The following is a 21,521-nucleotide window of genomic DNA, read 5'->3' on the forward strand; positions in this document are numbered from 1 at the left end:
CCCGCGGTTGACGGCGATCGACGCATTTTTTAAGCTCTAATTATTTAATTTCATCAAAAACGATAATCCGATATGAAATGTCGAAGTTATGTGATAGAAACACTTTTTTCGGTTTTCTTTCGTTCACGATATCTCTCGAACGAATCAACCGATTTTGACCAGTTTGGTGGCGATCGACGTCGTTTTTTAAGCTTAAAGATGGATTAGTTTTTTAAAGTTGATGGATAAAGCCGTTTAAAAGTTATTGCAAAAAAACACTTTCAAAAAAACAAATTGTTATTTTTTAGATTTTTCAAAATTTCTCAAAATCTATCGGTCCCCATCGGTTCAAATTCACATGAAATCTAATTTTGAGGGAAACGCGGAGAAGGAAATGTAGGCATCACGCAGCTGCACGCGTTTATCGCACGGACTTTATCGACGAAATTTTGTTATTTCGGCTTGCGGAAATCGTCAGATTATATATTTTTCAATATTCTTGAATTATTTCATTCAAAATAAAAAAAAAATTAGCTACGCTCGAGAATGTCAAGATGACGTTTTTTTTTTACAACTTTGCTGCCCTCCCCTCTCTTTACGTCACTCTCAAATTGTCAGATTAGTGGAATATACACTGTTTAGGATGTGATTAACTCACACTACCTTAATCTGACGCGCTCGAGAATGTCTGATGATCAATTTTTTTTTACTAATCTGATCCTGTATCCTTCACGGGCGGCCTTATATATGGGCCTCATATTTGGTGGAGGTACTTAACCGGGTACAAGGTATCCCCCTGTATATTAATCTGCCGCGCTTGAGTAAATCCCGAAATCCCCTCTTGGGCTCCCCTACTAATATGTTTACAAAATTTTTGTAATTAATTGTTGAGAGAAAATAAATGTAAAAAAAAATACAAATAAATAAAATAAAATCTTTATTAATGCCAAAATTCTTATATCCCTATCCCCCATACTATGGACTCATTGTACATGGTAAATACACAAGAAAATATTAATAATACTAATTATACTGAAATAATTTGATACTACATTGGTCATGGTTTGTTCCCACTTTAAAATTAAAAAAAGTCGTGGATGTCGACGATCGCATAGTCTGAAAATGCAGCCGAGAGATTTAGTCGCGTTACCTCTTTATACCTACTGAAGGATTTCATATCCACTATGATCGTTTCAATATTCATGTATATTAAAATAGGCTTTAGCAAGCATTTTTACTTTAATGTACGATTTAAATTTATTTATTTACTCTGAATCTGATGGTGTGAAAGTGGAAATTTGTGTAAATCTTGCAAAGCCTTATGTACAGTCGGCAAAATGTTTATCTAACTAATTGCTTGGAGCATCAAAGTTTAAGACAAACTTCAAAACGTGTTAAGACTTCATATATGTATTCACATATACATCTCTCGATAGTTGACACTGCCACTAACTTGACAGTTAAATTAAGGTTTAGTCAAGATGCCTCAGTGGTGTATGTAGAATTTAGATTTCGACTTTCTACATGCACTACTGTTATGGAAGGTATGTCAAAAACACATTGGATTTTGACATATAATGTTAAGTGATACCGCGGCCCATGGACACTAATATTGCCAAAAGGCACGCAAGGGTAGCGATGCTGGATTAACAAAAAATAAACTTGACGCATCATTCTAAAATTTTCAGATTCTACTAAGAAAAACCATCGACTAAATCATTTATAATTTTTTTTTATTATACGAGGGACTTACACATTGTATGGGCGAAAATTCAGAAAGGTTGCTTTATTACTTATATAATATAACTTTATTATATAATTTATGTAATATAACACATTTGTCAATTTCTTCTGCAGTAAGCCGGTATACGCCGTATCTGACCAAGGAAGTTAAATTGTGAGGAAAAAAAATATTAATTATAGGAAGTATTATTACTACTAGAATACTATTATCGCATAAAGTTGACTACAGTATATTTTAACATAGCATGTAACGAAATGTTACTGCGACTGTCAAGTGTCAACTGTCTGTATCCAATGTGACATTATCGACACTGCAGTAAACGATATACGTTATCAAACTTTGACACCTAATTTCTGTTTCATATCAATGGCTGCCGCCTGTTCCTTGTTATTTTCTTGGTTTTGACGCGTTAATACTACCATTCGACTGTGATATTCTATAACAAACACATTATTGATATGGTTATTGCTGCTACACCAGTTCCAAGTGACAATACGTCGTTCGTGGAAGTAAAATAACATAAACGCTGTGGAAATTTCTAAGGTAAATTATCATTATTTATATTATCAATGAGACGAATTGAAAATATGAGATTACGTGCGTTAAGATATATTATAAGTGTTGCGTTTCTGCTACGTAGTTTAAATAATATCATAAGCTTATGAGCAATCACATAACCAATTTGAATTAGCATTATCATAAAAATTTGTAATTAAGTAGAAAGACCGCGATCAATCTACATATACATAAGATTGTATTAAATTGCTATGGTGCAATTGTAATATCATAAAAATTTAAATTTGAACTACTATGTTTACTTCATGTTGACTTCATATTATTTTATCTATACCAGTTTTATTTGTTTATTAACATTTTACAATAGAACATAGTTAAATGAAAAGGAGATCAACTGGTGGTCTCATTGATTTCGAGCGATCTCTTCCAGGCATCCATTGTTTTATTTAAGATGGTTCATAGAATATAGTTAAATTATTTATAACCTTAAGCAACACATGATTCTAATAAGAATTAATATTAGATAATCTTTCTAGCCTCTTTGCTCTGTATTACTCATGTATTGCAGAATCAGTGAGCTCTTAATCCCCACTTTATAATTATTGACTTTAAGACCCTAGTAATCAATGCATAGTGTGTTTTTGGAAACTATACTAGAAAAATAATAACCGGGTTGAATAAAAAAATTGTGAGAATATCTACTTATAGACAAATATAATTTATAAAATACATACATGTGTACATTTGCACAATTGTAAATATCTCGGGTATTTATTTAAACAATCACTTAGTAAAACAATAATGACAAAATGCTTATGTATTGGCTAAGTGTAACAGATGCTTAGATAATAAGTGTGATGATATACAGTTTATGGTGGGATCTTAGTGACCATGATTATTAAATTGTCAGGAATTGGAATTCTGAGCTAGCTTGTTGTTTGAAGGAAAAGATTGTGATTGTAATAGACATATATATAGGTTACAACGACTTTCATAATGAATTTATATAAAAATAAAGCTCCTTTAATTAAATATTAATTAAATTTAAAATTACAAATCATATGGGTGTATGTTTTCCTATGGTACACTTAGTCTATGTTACTTTTTGTTTTTTCTATTACTTCATGTCCTGCAGTATGAATCCGTTTTAGGTAAAGGTCCCTTCCCGAACTTTCCATTTGGCTCTACTCTCTCCTTTCTCCATCCATTTCTCCCTAGAAACCTTTAAGACGTAGTTGGACCATCACATGACTTTAGTAGTCCAAAAGTTTCACCTTGCATAGTGCTGATAATGAAACGTAATTAAAAAACATTTAAAGAAAACCCTTTTTCAATGGACTTAACGGATGGATTGATTGAATGGATAAACTTATAATTATTTGACATAATTTAAATTTTTTCCCGATGTTTTATTTATTTATGAAACATAATCAGAATCAGTATTAAGAAACATATTCAAAGACATATCTGACACATTATATATTAATAATTCTTGATTAATGTGTATAAATGTAATTTTCATTGTTTTATAGAATATAATTTACCGGAACATCATGAATATTTCTTATCAATTCTAATCTAATATAAACAAATGCATGCAAGGTACAATTAACATGAATATAATAATGATTTATCTATACAATAACCATTTGAGTATATATTTACATATTTAATTATATAAGACGTGTATGGAAAATGTGTTCTACATTACCCCCTACTTTTAAATGACCGTATCGGTAATGATGTACCTAAGATCCTACACTTTGATTACGCAAATTGGACCTCTAAGTGAGGTAACTGAGTCCAGAAACCAATAAGCCTAAGATCTTATCATTGCAGCATTTAATTTTAAATACAGGGTGTGTGCAATGGATTGGCAATTAGATGCCTATAAATATTAGTCACAAGTACTTGTAATTAATCTCAAAAGTCCCATTCCTTCGTTAAGCAGACCTTGCTACTACCAGTTTTTTGGTTTCATCTTTTCATCTCTTATCTTCTTCGGGTAAACCTGCTGGCAGTCTGCCCACGTTAAAAAAAATAAAACAAAATCCGAATAAAAGTAATCTCTATAGATATCATGTCGGTTCAAGTTCAAAACAAAATCCAATTATACGCTATTGCTAGGCACTGAAGGCTTTCGTAATCGTATTATGTGTCGCAGTGAAGTGCACTTTCATTTTCAGTATGGAGGAACCGCAAATGAAGAGGAAACCAAACGTTATTGACTGCCACTTGAACAGCTTAAAGACCACCAAAAAACCTCTCAATGTTGTCATGAATGATATGACATCTCAACCATTAACGCAAGCTTATGTTGGACACATAAAAAATGTAAGGGACATATCAAAAGCAGTCTTGCTGTTAAACCAGAAGGTGCCAGTAAAAGAACTTCAGCATTTAAAAAGAGTCAGGAAACAGGAAGTAGTTATATGTCCCACAGAGTATGTTAAAGATATCTCAATAGAGGAATATCTATGTAAGTGTGATGAGCGGTTTAAAGATATATTTGGGGCGTTTGAAGTGAAAAATGTGCCCAAGTTACCGCCGAAGCTTAAGAAACTGTATGAAGATACAAAACAGTTCTGGCCGTGTAATTTTCATCCAGATAAATATTTGGAGAAGCTGTTTAGTGGGCAGTTTTTTACAGAACAAGAATTAGATTTACACAGAAGATTTATGGAAGTAGCATTTTTAGCAGCGAAATGGTTTGATGTTCAAAATGTAGCTGTGGTAGTTGATCCAACGATAAATAGCGTAGTAGCAATAGGAGAAGATAACCGAAAATGTCATCCAATGCAGCACGCGGCCATGTTGGCTATAGATAATGTTGCTAGAACACAAAATGGCGGCGCGTGGCAGTCTAAAATGGACGATGACACTTTTATTGACGTGAAATTATTAGCTTTTCTAAAAGATTTGGATGTCAAATTTGGGCATAGACGTTTCAAAAGCAAACAGGAAGATGGTACAGGGCCATATTTGTGTACAGGTTATGATGTGTATATGATGAAGGAACCTTGTGTAATGTGCGCTATGGCGTTGGTTCATGCTAGAGCGAGGCGGATATTCTTTGCTATAGACAATGAAGAGGATGGAGCATTGAAATCCAGAGTGAAGTTGCAGACTGTGACGTCTTTGAATCATCACTTTGAAGTTTTTACTGGGTTTTTATAAAAAATAGTCTGACACACCGCTGCTACACAAGCGTGTACACGAGGGAGTAAATTGTGCACAAACCATTCAGAGCTGGGTTTTGACACAGGGATAAGAGTCGCACGCTAAAACCCAGCACAGTTCTTTGATGGACTGGATTCTATGAACATATTTTCAATGTCTTAAGATAAAAGATACATTGCACTTTAGTGTAATGTGGTGAGGACTCAATTCGGCACTCAGACGCTCATTCAGTCCTTTGTGCGTAAAGTCTTGGCTCCTTACAGAAACTCAGAAGTACCCTGGGCACTTCCAGGCTTTAGACTTCACTGTTCCGAGGATTTATGTTGGGAACACACATTCCAGGACTACTTGGGTCACTCATTCGTCTGCGCTGAAACAGTGGCATAAGAGACTGTCTGTCGGACAAGGACACAGATGTTTCATAAGAAGACAGGGGTCCTAAATGTGCTTACAATTATTTTGTGATTAAATCTGTTGAGAAACTGTTCTGTCGCTTTGTCCGTTCATTACACTAACAATTTATATTAATAACTGAAACGGTTATTTTGATGTTTTTCTAATAAAAGTAATTTTTAATCTTTTAAGTGTAGATTTAATTTTTGGTTTTCATTTTATACAAATAAAGAATATTTTTGATAAGATTTTTAATTCACAATTGTGTACTTTAGAAAAGTTAGTGACCTTTTCAGGTCTAGACCTCAGATTTCTGTGTTTCATGATCATTTGTCTTATAAGTAAGCCGGTTTCCTCCCGATGTTTTCCTCCGTACGAGCGATTGTTAAATGCGCACATTGGCAGAAATTCTATTGGTGCACAAGATATCCTTGTATTTTTACAAGAATAAATTTTTAATCTGAATTTCTTAAGTAACGCCATCTGTAGGTAGCTTTAGGTAGGTTTTTGATTTTTATATATAGGATTACATAGTAGCCTATCACGATTCATAATCACGTGGATTATGCAGACCTGGCCGAGAAGCAAGACGACAGGTGTCAAATCTCCCCATTCCTAAAAAGGGACCTTATTTGCTTAAAATCATCTCTCTAGTCATCTCGATCATGACGGAAAAATGTCCCAAAGCCTCGAGGCCAGTCAGGATCTGCGCCATGCAAGCCCATATCTTCGATGGGCAGGATTCTATGAAAATAGGCAATAGTTATTTCAACGTATTAAGAAGTTCCGAATATTCCGAATTTTGGACGCTCATTCGGTCTGGTGTACGTAAAGTCTTGGTGCGAAGCGCCATGTCTTGACGTTTGTATGTATTACATAACTTGATAGTTTAGTATGTATTTTATAGCGCCTGCCATAGTAGCAGGTTTAAACTGAAAATTATGTTTAAGTGTTATCGCAGAGAATATTGGTAGTTCCTTATTATATTCTAAAGCGATTGCAGCTACAGGTATGACTAGCTGGTTGGCTTCCACAGTCATTTGGCGTACTGTGAAATCGACTGCTGGTGAGTGTCTTAGCTGAGAGATACGACATCCAATTGTTCAAAGTAAGGGGCCGGTAACGTACCCACCAAAATTGGGTGTCCATGGGCTGCGAAGACTGGACTTTGTGGGCGTCCCGTAGGCTCGCTTCCCCTTCTTTTCTTTTCTTATCTGCTGTCTCTCAGGCTATCTTTCGCGTTGAGAATCGGTATGAGGATTACAATCCCGACTTTGGTCCTATCGCGAACCAGTTTTTGGGGCAACAGCTTCGCTAAGGAAACCTCACATAAGTCTGATAATAGTCAAGGCTCCTGCCCTGATCCTGCAACTCATCCATTCCTGCCTCACTCGGTCTCAAGCCTCTTGAATTAAGTACGTAGAACGATTATGTAACCTTCACAATTGTTACACCCACTTTTGTATGGCCATTGATATAGCATTAGGGCACGGCCTAATATACATATATTATTTCAGATTTTTTTTTAAATTTTCAAAGAATTCTTTCGTATAGCTTTGAGAGTATACTGAAACGGACACAAAAGTGTGTTTCTCCCACGCGCTCCTTGGTGCGGATGTGGTCGTAATGAAATTTTTTATCTGTTGAAATGTCATTGCACCAATTGTGGCCCCCTCAAACATTTGTGCAACATAGTTCGTGTTGTGTGCCTGCCTCGCTATTCCAGTGTTTTGTCAAAATGTACAGGAATCCCGCGTTCGATGCGTTTTGGTGAGTTCGAAATTTAAAATCTGTAAAGGGGTGGAGTGTCGTTATTCGATTTTTAAAATAGCGTGTTGCATAATATAGCGAATTGTAAGAATGTATGTTTTGCGTTTTGTTTTGCGAGTTCGAAATTCAAATTTTAGGTAGAGGTTATAAGTAAAATAATTGTGATTCGATTTTTAAATAATGTGTTATTGATAATTCTTTGTTTGAACTCTGAAAAAGTAACAGCGTGTCAATTTCATGATATTAGTAGAGAATATGGAAAATTTAAATATATTATTTGTATTTATATCGGTTTCGAGGTTTTTAAAGTAACAGCTTCTTGTCTGTGAGTGGTGGTCATAAAATATTCGTAATTTAATTACTTTATAATTCGATGTTTAAAATTTTCAGTCTACTGTTTTCATTTATTATTGTTTTTTTATTATTCGAAATTCAAATGCTGTGGTTTTTGCCCTCTTCTCTTTTTGCTGATAGAGCAACATAATAAACATTGTATACGGATTTGTTTTTTTTAAAGATTTATGTCCAGTCTTCGATATTTGAAGTTAAGTCACAGATTCATATTCTGCTAAGTTTATAGAGAGTAAAGATGTAGGGGCACTCTCTATCTTCTAACGCGTTTACCATGGAAAGTGTTGAATACCAGTAGCTGAGTATTTACTACTACTTACGTAGGGACCTTGAAACAGCATACCAATTCTTAAAAGGCAAGCAACGCGCTTGCAAGCCCCTTTGGTATTGAGTGTCCATGAGCGGTAGGTATTTCCGAACCTTTAATTATGGTACTTCACCCACCAATTCTTAAAAGGCCGGCAACGTACTTGCGAGCCTCCTGGCAATATGAGTGTATGTATATCACTTATCATCAGGTAAGCCTTCTGCCCGTCTGCCTCTATTCACGTTAAAAAATGTCTGAATGTTGTGTCGATATTAAAAATGGCGACTATAGATTTGTTTTTAAGACCGCCTCACTAAAAGCCTAAGAACGCTAACAATAATCTTAATACGTTCGTCTCTATCTATCAATGTGTGTTTATTAATGAGGAAAAGAGATAACGAGTCAAGTCAAAACAAAATACATAGTTTAATTGGTAGGTTTCTTATCTTCATACTATGAATGCAATGTTGTGACTTATAAATTCGTTTATATAATCTGTTTTTTTTTTTGCTAATTAAAAACCGCGCGAAACTCACCCATACCGGTTCGAACTCATACCAATCAAATTCAATTCAAAGGAATGAATGTTTATGGAGCGTTTCCTTTTTACAATGGTGTAAGGTACATTTTCCCTTGTATTATGTAATTGCTTTCAATTGATAAATGGATGTCTTCCCTTGACAGAGATACTGAAACCTCTTTGAATTAAGAATGCGAAATTGTTCATTCAGTAGATTTTAGAGGAATGCTTTTTGAATGTGGAACGTTTCGTAAGAACGACGGTTTTTGAATGAATTTGATGGAAGTTTCACAATGTACGGATTAGTTCTACATCAGTTCCAAATAAGGTAATGATTGCTTATTGATAGGATAAAGGCTATTGTTACGTTTTACTACTATCAGATAGCATTCGTCATGAAACGCAAAGTTTCTTATTCGGAACTTTTATTTTCAGATTAATTAATATGTCGCATAGCTATTTGGTACTTTATCCATGCATTGTGAAACTGACCCTAAGACTTCTAAGCAAGCAAAGCTGATATTATATTGGCAGACAATACTTTTCGAATTAGGATTTTTTAATGTTTCATAGCCCAATGTGAAATTTGAATTTGGAATGTTTTGAAGGAACGACGGTTTTTGAATGAGAAACGCTTTTTTAACGGACTTTTGAGTGACTTTTGAATTTGGAAGGTTTTCAAGAAACCATCTTTTAAATTAAGAATTTAGATTGCAAATTTCATTTCAAAGCAAAGCAATAACAAACAAATGTTCAATTAAAATTCACTGTCGAGACAGATAACTAACTTTTGTGTGTTCGGTTTAAAAAGGTTATGGAATTATTAGATATTTTACTTTTATTATTAATATATTAGATAAGTATATTATGAGATATTTTTTTCGGCTATAGAAGTTTATATGTCATGTTTTAAAAGTATGTCAAGTAAGTGTATCGAAAGCAATTTTTGTCTAGTGACTTGCCACAATGGGGTTTTCGATCAACCTTCAAAATTCACCCCATAACCCCACATTGTCGTTTAGCGCCTTTTGATACGAAACACCGAGCAAGACCGTAATTAATAATAATTTTTTTTCAGATCAGTGACTGTGCGATAGAGACAACACTAGAAAGAGACCGTTGTACCTCTCTCAGCTCCTCAAGTTCGTGTCATGAACATATATTTAATTGACTGATATTGGCTTCCATTTATGGTGAGTTATGTCCATTGTTCATTATTTTAGATTTATTCCAATAAATAAACTAAAAATAATAAAATCCAACCATTTCAAGTGGTTTTTCGCTAAATCTTCTAATCACACTTAATTCATCCAGATGGTGGACGGTGGAGTTCTTAACATATAAACACGTCGAATTGATAGTTTTAAGGTATTTTAAAAATGGAGGTATCTCAATTCGGCCGTACATTTCTTTTAATCTGTTTAATAGTTTGAAACTGACTAAAACGTTTATTTAATATTTTATTAAAATGCGTTTGTCGTAACACTAAACTTCCACGAGATATGATTTTGATTATAAAACCGTTTTAGTCCTTCCGGCATTTTTGCAAATAAACTCAAGAAAAGAGGGTATCCGTAAGTAAATGTCGGCAAAACACCTTCATATCTTGGCGTTGTAGGTGTCCAAGCACTAAATTCTGCTCGCTTCTAAAAAAAAGTTAATCATAAATTTAATTCGCTGTTCGTCGGCCCCTTATCATTATTTGTCCCGCAATGATTTAGTTGTGGTCATCAGTATGCTTTGATAATTGGAGCATTATCCCCTGGGAATTAAGCCCGTACTCTGTCACTCCATCAAATTCTGTTTCCGACGATTTTGTATTCAAGTCGATAGGGCTCCGTAGGGCTGACACATCTTTCGGAGAGGGACAAAACACATTATTGAGATCGTGATACCGCCCATGCACACACACACACGACACTCACATTGCCAGAAGGCTCGCAAGTGACTTACCGACTACTTTCTAGAATTGGTACTCTGCCATCGAGAGTGTCCATGGGCGGCGGTATTACTTAACATCAGGTGAGCCTTCTGCCCGTTTGCCCCATATTATAAAAAAAAACTTCATCTGGTTCCATATAGTGGTGGTTTCGCATAAACTGCCTAAATAATAAAAAAATAAAGAATTTGTACGCTCTTTTCTTGAAGGACCCTAAGTCGAATTGTATAAATTAATGTTAAATAATTTTTGATAATAAACGTAGAGTTTTTGCTTATGCAAAAAAATTCTGGGCTTAACCAATACCTACACTACTTGATTTCGGCTTCTTGTTAATTTATGTGCACCCTGTATTAAAGTTCGCGTCTCACCCTAATTGAAGTCAATAAAAACAATTAAAAACACGCGCTAACTGATTGTCTTAATGGCTGGGACAGTTTGGACATTCTTACACTGAATTTGTTTTTAGACCAATTAATTTGCAGAATTAAAAAAAAAAACCTGTGTGTACTTTTGTACACGCGTTAAAAGTTCTTTAGCGTAATACACACGGTTAAACAGGTTACCCTAAAAAGTGAAATTTTCGCCTATAAATCCCATGTAAGGCACCACGTGATTCTAAGATCTCTGTTATGTAGCGATGTGCGTTCAAACCTCCTCTACTCCCGTTTTGACAGACCTTGCTAGAACACAAGTTCTGTTCGCCCGTTCATCGATATGCCACCCCAGACCATGCACGAATCGCCTCCTAAATGAACACGCTTCTCAATGCAACTTTGAGCATCCCATGTCGACGATAGACTCTTCTGCGAGCATCTGCACCATGTAAACATGTCCTAGAGAGGCACATTGCTGGAATGGGCTCGAATCGCTCTCTCGAGTTTAGGAGATCACGCGCAATTCTTAAGCGAGCTTGTCTGTGAGCTACAGACAACTTTGGACCATTTGTCTGGTCTAAAATGGTGATATCCGCTTCCTTTAACCTTCTTCTTATTTTATGTTTACTCCACGTCATTAAGCTCTGTTTTGATGTTAACTGACGTGAGGAAACGATTTCGCAGCGAAGTTGTAACAATAAAACGGTCATCACGACCGGTGGTCGCTCGAGACCTGCCTGTACCACGTCTCCTTTTGTAAGAAGTAAGAACCGGTCTCCACAAACCTTCTGTATATTCTAGAAACCGTAGACAGGTTAAAATTTAAATTTCTACGAATCGTTTGTTGATGCAAGCCCTCCCGCACCAATGCTATAATTTGAGCAGCGTGTTCCGACGATGTATCCATATTATGGTTCAGAAACTCTCAATGATTTCTAAAGCTAACCCAACAATTGTGCTGGTAGCAATAATTCAATTGTCAAAAGAATAAAAAAATCAATAAGAATCAATTAAAAAAAACGCGCAAATCTGGTAAATTTTCTTTTCCCGGCTATATTCATTTGTTTTACTGCACTTCTATTTTTAAATATTGCTTTTTTTAGATTAAGGGCCAGTCTCTCCATATTTATATAATTTAATCTAAAAAGTTTGCATACTTAATAAAAAAATCATTTCAAAGCAGTCCTGAAGTTTGATGCAGGTTATGAGTCCGTCAGTATATAAAATAAAAAATATTGACGCATTTCTGCAAATTGACAGCTGCTTGAATCAGTTCTTTTTACTTTGTTTTTTTTAAAACACGTTATAGTTGTTTTGTATGATTCATATTGTACTGAAGAATTGTATTTTTTTTTGTGTATTTTTCTTAATATTGTTCTTGACTTTGCATTAATAAAACGCTGTGACCCTCGAGTTGATCTCAATTTGTCGGCTTGCACGCGATTGGCCGATGAATTAGGCGGCCATTTTAATTTAGTCTTTCAAGATACGCCGTAAATTTGCGACAAGTTTACGGACAACAAACCGGTAGAAAAATACGGGCTATTTTGTCATTTTTTTAATTGATTTTTTTTTTAATATTTACTTATTGCGATAAATTTGTAGATTTAAAGCTCTTTTCTTTGGTTTGTCATTTGTTTTTTATTCCGAAGCCTGATGGTGGTTTTTCGTGTTTGGTTGTGGTTTTTATTAATATTTACTCTGCATGTTGTGATGAATTTATTGACAGTGTTATGGCTGTTCTGTCTTTAGGTTTTGATTTGTTATTTTGAATATTTTTAGACCTTGAAGGCGGGTTTTTCTGTATTTTTTACTGTGTTCGTTATTATAATAACACATTGTGATGAATTTGTAGATGAAAGGCGTAATTTTCTTTGGCTTTTCGTTTGATTTATTCCTGCTAAGATGGCTCGTGATTTTTCGTGTTTAGTTTTGGGCTCAGGGTGTTACGTGTTGAATTTGTAGATAGTATTATGGGCTGTTCTATCTTTTATTTTATCAGTTTTTTTTAAATTGTTCATCATAATTTTTCCGGGATTATGTTTTTTTTTTTGTCTTCGTACACGATCTAGGAATCTTTATTGTTCCCTTTTACACCTTGGTTTATGTAATTTCCTAGGTTTCTTCTTTCAAAGAATCTCTCGTCTCTATAAAAGTAAAGATAGAGTACATACTACCTTAAACTTCTTAGAATTTTGATTGCTACATCAGACTTTACTGACTTCTCAGTCAGACTTAATAGAATAAAGCTCAAACTTCTTAGAAATTAAGACAAAAAACCAGTAGCTACTATCTTTAAGGTTTGGTTTCCATGTATCTGTTACATTGGGCAAGTATATGATCAGTCTGTCTTATTGGGTCTAATGCTTGTGTTACAATGTATTCGCTGCAACCACTTGCAGGCCTCTTTTGTCTTAATAAGTGTTCAACCTTTTCCTGGTTTGTCTTGGGTCTAATGTCAAGTTCCCTGCCAAGTTCTGGTCTTGTGCGATTTTATTAATCAATGTAAATGTACCGCTTGGCAAATAAATTATTATTATTTACATGACAAAATAGCCTGTTGGTCGGTTTTAATAATGGATTAGTAAACACGAAGACAAGATGGCCGTCATTCGCCAATATGGCCGCTGAAAAGTGATTTGTGCTGTGATTGGACGATTTTTTTTGTTGTGATTTTTTAGTTTGGACAAAGACGGTTTTAAGGTGAGAATGGTGTTTTTATGGTGTGAAAGTATTACGTACAGTGGTACTTTACTACATTAACAAGGTATTCTCTCTATACGCAGAGAAATGGCGTCTCTATGCGTATTCAACCTAGTGTATTATAGAGGGATCTGAAGAGTTTGGGCTGCACCGCCCTGCTTGTTTCAACACCGCCGTATCAATTCTAAATTTCATCAGCGTCAGCTTGATGGCTGATGAACGAATGGCGAAATATGGAATCGACTCCGGGTGGTTCGCGTTAGTAGTAGAAGTGGATAGTACGGCCATATTGCTTTGCGGAATCACTTCTGTACCCGTTACAGGTGTATTTACGGTTCTGTTGGATTTTCTTCTTCTTTAGGCTATGAAAGCCCTGCCCTAGTAAAATATAATACTTATATTGGTGTGCATTGGTATAAATAAAAAGAGGTTGCCATCTTGGACGATGGGCTAACGAAACGAAATAGTTATGAAGATTTGGGATAAAAACCTACCATAGAGAGAGATGGAGCCAATTGGAGGAGGCTGATATAAGAGAATTTGGCAAGAAATTGGCACTTTATCCATATATTGTGAAACATGCCCTTAGGATCTTAAATGTCAAAATCTGTTTCACAATGTATGGATAAAGTACCAAATAGCTAAGCAAAACATAAATTATTCTGAAAAGTTTCTATTTATTTATTATTATTTATATTTTATTAAAAAAGATTTATATTTTATCAAAAAGAGATGGGCTGTCATACTGTAAGCATCGTAATTGTGTAGCTCCGTATTATTGAGTGCTAAAAAATAATTTCGTACACTGTTCTTGAGACTGCGACGTCACAAAACACAAATTGAAGTGTCGTCCGTGTAGTGGAACTACCGATTTCACACAATATCACGTAAGTTCTTGAATTTCAACAAAAGTATCTCCAAAAAGTGATAATTAGAGGTTAGAAATCCACCAATCATATTGAGCATAGACAAAAGATCAATGACATTGACACTTGTCACAGTAACAGCTAACTAGTGTTGCCAGAGCAAGTAAATAAAAACTACCACTAATTACGTTCCATAACACGCAGATTTAGTTTACAAGAATGGAGGATCAGTTTCAACTATTGTTTGATAAAATGAAGAATGAAATCTTGAACCAAACAATAGAATTGAAAGATTCGATAACAAATAATATAATGGAGAGATTAGACGAAAAACTTCAACCTATTATAACAGAAAATAGAAACTTAAAAATAAAAGTAGAAAATCTCGAAAAGGAAGTAGAAAGTTTAAAAAGAGGAAAGAAGCAAAACAATTTGATAATGTTTGGAGTAAATGAAGGCGAAAGGTCTACACAAGAATTAATACAAAATACAATACATATTTTCAAAACTGACCTTGACATACAATTACAAGAACATGAGATAAACAAAATATATCGTCTAGGAAAGGGAAAGTCTTCTGGAAAACCAAGACCAATTCTGATTTCCTTTACGAGCGAATGGAAGAAGAATGAAGTTATGGGAAAGAAGAAAAACTTCAAAAATGTATATGTTACAGAAGACTACACAAAGGAAGTAATAGAGAAAAGGAAAACGTTGCAGGCGCAGCTAAAAGAGGAGAGAGAAAAGGGAAATATCGCGTACGTGAAATTTGACAAACTAGTAGTAAAAGGAAAAAATACTAACATAAATAAGGAAAAGCGCAAAAGAGAAACATCATCATCCCCACAAAACAATGCTCAACCAAGGAAACAACAAACTCTAATGCCGCCGATTAACAATAGACCAAATGCTTTCGACGTAATGAGGATTAGAGCTAATTCTCTTTCGTCTCTTCCCGCTAAGACAACAACTAACAAAGAATAACAATTAACTGTCGGTAAACGGAAAAATAAACAGCTCAACATGAACCAACATAAAATAACAAAACAAAATACTTCCCCAAGCCGACTGGTCATCGTGGGGAAAAATGACCACGACCCTCTAAAGGAAAAAAAATAACACTAACATGAAAAACAAAGTAAATGACATCCACATATCAACTATTAACTGTCGATCTCTTAGAACAGAGGCAGACAGACTAGAAGATGGGAGGACGACATCAAAAAAGTGGCGGGCCCAATATGGACGCGCATAGCGAAAAATAGAACAGAGTGGAAATCTTTAGAGGAGGCCTATGTCGAAAGACAAGCTGAAATGTAGAAACGACCGTTTACCGATACCTGATTTATGAAAAGAAAAGAAACTGTTAAAAGTTATAAACGTATTTGTAAGAAAAATTACTGTAAAAATAAGTTCAGCAATAAAGGCTATTTTATTTATTTTATTTATTTATTTATTTTTATATTTTATTAAATATCTGACAGTCGTGAAACGCAACAATACTGTTTATCCTTCCAATAAGTAATAAATAGCTTATTTGGAACTTATACGGACATTGCAGAACAGACCCTTAATATCGATTATTAAAAGTGATTTCTAGAAGTACTAATGATGTATCCTAAATTTTCAGGAGCCGTAGGATTTGGGGCATTGCAGCGAAGACACATGGAGGCCCTATTTTACTCGTATTTAATTGGAAACCGTTTCACGAACAAAACGCTGCCGGGCCTCGTGCCGCACGTACAATACCATTTGTGCAGGTGAATATAGTTATTTCGTACTCATATATATAACATTAATTATATGTGGCAATCAACAATTATACTAAAGATATAGCCAAAAGTGGATACGTAATATCACACTCCCGGGGTCACAAAGTCGTGAAGCCAAAATAAGTACGTTTTAAGGTGTTACGATGTTCTCGCTACAACCTTTAAGGTCTGGGTCTGGGGTGGCCTTTGCTTTATTAGGTCTAATGCTGGTATTACTATGTTGCCGCTACAACCCTTTTTACTATAACACAATGACAATTAAATTGTCTTATTAACAGTAAAGTTATTTTTTTGAACGTTGTCTTATAAATAATTGCCCATACTTTAAATTCAAGCACATATCCTCTTACATTTGATGAACTACCATCCGATTTAGACCAAAGGTTCAGTTTACGACGAATGCCGATATTCACTTGGATTAGTGATTATTGCAGGTGATTAGTGATTAGGAGAAAACATGTGTGGACAGCGACTGCTTAGTGCAAGTGATTAGATGTGTGCATGTAACGTAATTAGACGCGTGTTGTATATTTTTGCGAGTGAACTGCGGGTAGCCACACCCTCACTAGCGTGCCTGTCAAAACATGATTGACAGCTATCGACTATAGAATTCACTTTACAGAGCCACTAAACAAGAATTGGCTGCACCTGCACTAATCATCTATACCTCACTTGCACTCGCACTAATCAAAGTGAATACAAGTCTCACAGCACAGTATTTGGATGTACCGTTAAACGATTACCACTCGTTAATTATAAACGTATTTTTTCAGATCGAGTACAAACATGCTCCTGAAAATTGAGAACCAATTACTTCAAAGACACCGACAGCGCGAAACAACTGGGATTAAGAAACTATATAATTCGTTCTTCGTTCTATTTTAACCGTTGAATTGAACTCACTTTTATGTATCAGTGGTTAAGTTCGATTGATATTGTGTTTTAAATTTTGACTTTATTGTATGGACAAATATCTGTGTATCAAACACATTCAAATCGTATAAAATATTTAAGTGTGTTAACAAAATACAAACAGTTTAATTCTAGTGCGGTAAATTCCGATTTTATCAGACAAGTCAGTTATAGTGCCTTAAATTCCCTATCTGTGAAATACTTGTGCATTAGTTCTAGTGTTTTAAATTCCGAATAAGTAGAACAGGTGAATTCTTGTGCGTTGAATTCCAAATCTGTAAATCAGTCTGTTCTAGTGCGTTTGAAATTAGGTCTACCGACTGCGTCAGTTCAGCGGGCTTTGGCCCTGTGATGGAATTCGAGGGGAATATTATGCACGGGAGAGAATATTGGGAGTCGAGCGTGAGATTATCAGTTGGCGAGGACTTCGGAATGTTCCTGGAAGAAGGCAGGAAGCGGAAGTGGGAGGGGAAGGAGGAGAAGGAGCAGAGGAAGGTGCCACCGAAGAAAGTTATGGGTGAGTGATTAATATCATAATATAGTCCTTTTTAACGTTTATTTCTAAGTTATTTTACAGCGATACTTTTAAAATATTATAAATAGATATATTTAGACAATGTACAAAGTACATTCAGCCAGTGCAACTGGCTATATCCGTCTCACTTGCTCACATTCAGGGTGCGCAAGACACGCGTTATTGGCGCTTCTTTCTGAACTCCTTACTATTATTTATTTATTTTATTAAAGCATTACTACAGCTAATCACTAAATAGTTTTCAAACAATTACATTACACACAAAAGCCAAAACGGAATACACATTGAAACGGAAACATAAAGCACAGTTTTGCAAAGCACAGTTCTAAGATTGATTGATTGATAGATATATTATAAATTTAATATGAAGGAACAAATAAAGCCATTATTAGTAAAAGATACCTGAGTTTTTTAAATATTTTTTTAAGAAATTTTTAGTGACATTAAATATATCGATTTGCTGGTAATTTATGTTACTTATTTTATAACAAAATAATATTTTTGTATGTTTGCGAGTAAAAGTAATTTTACTACATTTTCTAACATTTAAGGATAGGATACATTTTTTTTGTCATCTGCAAACATGAGATATGGTGAATACTTGAAACAACTTTTTATATCATATAAACAACAACGGACCCAGTATAGACCCTTGAGGTACACCGGATGTCAGATTTATAAATGTGCTGTTATGTCCACCCATTACTACCGCCTGCCTTTTATTAGTTACATACGATTTGATCCATCTGTTGTCTGTCTGTACTATTACTGCATGTTTCGTTTCCGACTTAAATCTCCTGCATTTTGCTTTATCTTTTATTGTATTACAATGCATTATCTTCTTTCATAATCGATGATGAACTAGCTTATCTCTTTGTTTTATTTTTATGTGTTTGTTTATTTTTTCACGCGTTTAGTTTTCCTACGTTTCACAAGGTAATATAGTATAGTGTACTCGTATATAAATTGAAGTTTGGTCGAATCGACCCTAAAGACGTTAAAAACATATAATGTAATAGTAAGTTCTTTACCTCCCTTCTCTTCTTTATCTACCTTCCCTTTACTTGCCAAATGAAACAGATACGATAATTACATTAATTAAAAAAAACTGAAACAAAGTCTCTCCGGTTCTTCAAATATCACATCCTTTAATCCATCCAACGTTGAATTGGTTTCTTTAAAGTCGGTTAATTAATAAACCTTTTATCTGTAGGTATCTGTTTAATTATATGTAATAGGAGGTTCACCTAAGGTTAAGTGATACCGCCCATGGACACTCACATTTTGCGAATACTTATTGACACACAATGAAAGAGGGCTCGCATGTGCGTTTCTGGACTTTGGAATACGCTCTTTTCTTGAAGTACCCTATATCGAATATATTCGGAAATATTTCATTAAGAGTTTCCACGTTAGTGGTGGTAGTGATTTTCCAGCACTTTGGTAATTATTAATTATCAAGGCCAATTATATGTGTCGCAGTAAAGTAATTAAATCAGAATTGAATCTCTAGACAGTTAAAGATCGTTATTCAATCAATAAGATAATCAATCAAACAATTGAATTTTCAATATTTGTAATCTCTTCCATTTGACATATTATCGTTGACGTTGCACAAGAAGAATACTTTTCGTTTTCGCATAAGACGGAAGATGTTGCTGAATTTTGTTAGTGAGTGAATAGTTTTGAATCGTTAGTAATAATTTTGTTTGTAATGGCTCCTCTTCACGATGGGCCATTAGGGAGCTTCTGATGGAGAAATAGCAGAGAGGAAACGAATAATTAATAATGGGGTTAGAATAATCTCTCTCGCACTACTACGACTGCTATGTCTTTTGACTTCCTTGCATGATGTTCTATTACAGATTTTTAAAATTTTTGCAAAAAAATATTATATAACAAAACACGAACTCTTTATTGTATGGAAATTATTTTGTGCATAATGTTACTACTACTTCTGAAATAGAGAGAGCAAGAAACATAAATATAGTTTCAGTTTAGATTATAATTTTACAAAATAATCATAAACGTTAATGTGATGATTTAGAAACAGAGTTGTAATAATATAACCGAAAAAAGTGGTAATACATTATTCAAAATTACCGTCGTAATGTGCGGTTACTGTGTCGTCGTTAATTATGAAACGCTTTGCTTTTTTTTACATTAAATATATTACAATGTTTAAATCGAATAGGAAATTAGCTTTCATTTGATATATATATTTGTATATGTACTTAGTATCAGTAGTAGTAATTGATGCATATTACTACATTGTTTATGACATTTTCCTTTGAATTATTGTTATGTAGAGGGAGGGTAAAACTTGCTGAGTTTCTTGCCCGTTCTTCTCAGAACAAGGCCTCCTGGTAGTTTTGCAAACGGATGCCGTAGTTTTTCTCTTTCGCGAATTTTGTAAACGTTTTTGGCATTCATAAGCAGGCCCTAAGGGCTAAACGCATCTAAATTGAATAGATAAAATTTCTTTTTTTTTATTGAAACTAGGACCTCGGGAATAATGAGGGAAGTTACCAAAAAGTTTTACTAAAGTTTGAAAAGTATAATAACTAAAAATATTTTTATTTAGGTACTATCGTTCTTTTTATCTAAAACAATAATATGTTATGTAATCACTATGAGGAGTTTAATGAGGTCTACCTATAAAGGGGTATTAGATAAAATGCGGTAGATTTATCAGTATGGTCATAATAGCAGCATTTCGAACAATATAGATTTTTTCTATGTATTCTTAGTCATATTGATCTGCCTGATTGGGTCTAATGCCGACATTATGTTTTCCTTGACCAGGATTGATCTATGTTTATTTATTATATGATTAGTTACAATTGCATTTTTAAATCATGTTTTATAAAGATTACTCTCGATTATTATAAATCGGTCGCCGATGTTATACCCGTTAATGATAAGTTCCAATCTATAAATCGTGATACCGTCTTATAAATCGACGAACGCCGGCTGCACGCACGTAAAAACATGACTCATTATCACGTTCCACCTGAGCCGAACGTGGAAGCGAGAGCGCGAAACGAGAAACAGAGAGGAACGATCGGCCAAAGGGAATTGCTTGTGACGCATTTGTCCCTCTTACGGCCGAATGTTGAAGTAAAAGAAAGACAGCGGCAGGGCGTAGTATAATTTCACTCTTTTCAATAGCGTTATTTGTACTGAAATTATTTGCTATATCAGTTTAATATGCTATACGTCAGATAAATCTGTAGTCGTTAAAATGTGTGTTATATTTGAAGTCACTTAAAATTACGTGGCTAGTCAACTGTAATAACAGTATGTGACAATTCACTGAACGGTGACCTTTAACAGGCAAATCAGTGTGCGGTGACCCTACATTTATGTCAAATCACGATCAATAAATATGTAGATACGATTACTGATGAGATGTTGTAGAAACGACATGATCACACATAAACAATGTTCGTGATTTAGAAAGATTAAGGCTTTCGCGGTAGTTTGTTTCTTACAAATGCTGCCTTAACAAGAGGTATATGAGTGCGAGAGTTTTGTGGTTTTTACCAATATATAGTAAGTATTCCTGAGTAAAGTATTAATATATCATTTGTAAATTTATTTGAGTACAAATTGTCTGAAATATAATGATTATAGAAAAGCAACATTAGGGTTGGA

At 34.5% G+C, this 21,521-nt stretch overlaps 2 protein-coding genes across 7 annotated transcripts in view; both read left to right on the forward strand.

Moving 5' to 3' along the window:
• The first annotated feature begins 2,045 nt into the window (after positions 1-2,045).
• On the forward strand, positions 2,046-17,321 carry LOC110992662 (probable inactive tRNA-specific adenosine deaminase-like protein 3). 5 transcript variants are annotated; one of them, XM_045634249.1, is made up of 4 exons: positions 2,047-2,266; positions 9,839-9,953; positions 16,276-16,405; positions 17,191-17,321. In XM_045634249.1, exons 3-4 carry the CDS (start codon positions 16,311-16,313, stop codon positions 17,300-17,302), a joined length of 207 nt encoding a protein of 68 aa, XP_045490205.1. In that variant the 5' UTR covers positions 2,047-2,266; positions 9,839-9,953; positions 16,276-16,310; the 3' UTR covers positions 17,303-17,321. The 5 variants fall into 5 exon arrangements, with proteins under 5 accessions (XP_022114263.2, XP_045490205.1, XP_022114264.1 ...); XM_022258572.2 differs by lacking the exon at positions 2,047-2,266 and adding an exon at positions 7,515-7,582; XM_022258576.2 differs by lacking the exons at positions 2,047-2,266; positions 9,839-9,953 and adding exons at positions 12,566-12,603; positions 13,633-13,779.
• A 359-nt stretch (positions 17,322-17,680) lies between these two features.
• LOC110992659 (transcription factor CP2) overlaps positions 17,681-21,521 on the forward strand; it is a 32,339-nt gene continuing 28,498 nt past the window's right edge. For both annotated transcript variants that reach the window (XM_022258567.2, XM_022258568.2), the window contains exon 1: positions 17,681-17,846. In XM_022258567.2, coding sequence (XP_022114259.1) covers positions 17,681-17,846 — 166 coding nt within the window. The remainder of the gene's footprint in view (positions 17,847-21,521) is intronic.

Source organism: Pieris rapae, chromosome Z, assembly GCF_905147795.1.
Source record: "Pieris rapae chromosome Z, ilPieRapa1.1, whole genome shotgun sequence".
NCBI lineage: Eukaryota > Metazoa > Arthropoda > Insecta > Lepidoptera > Pieridae > Pieris > Pieris rapae.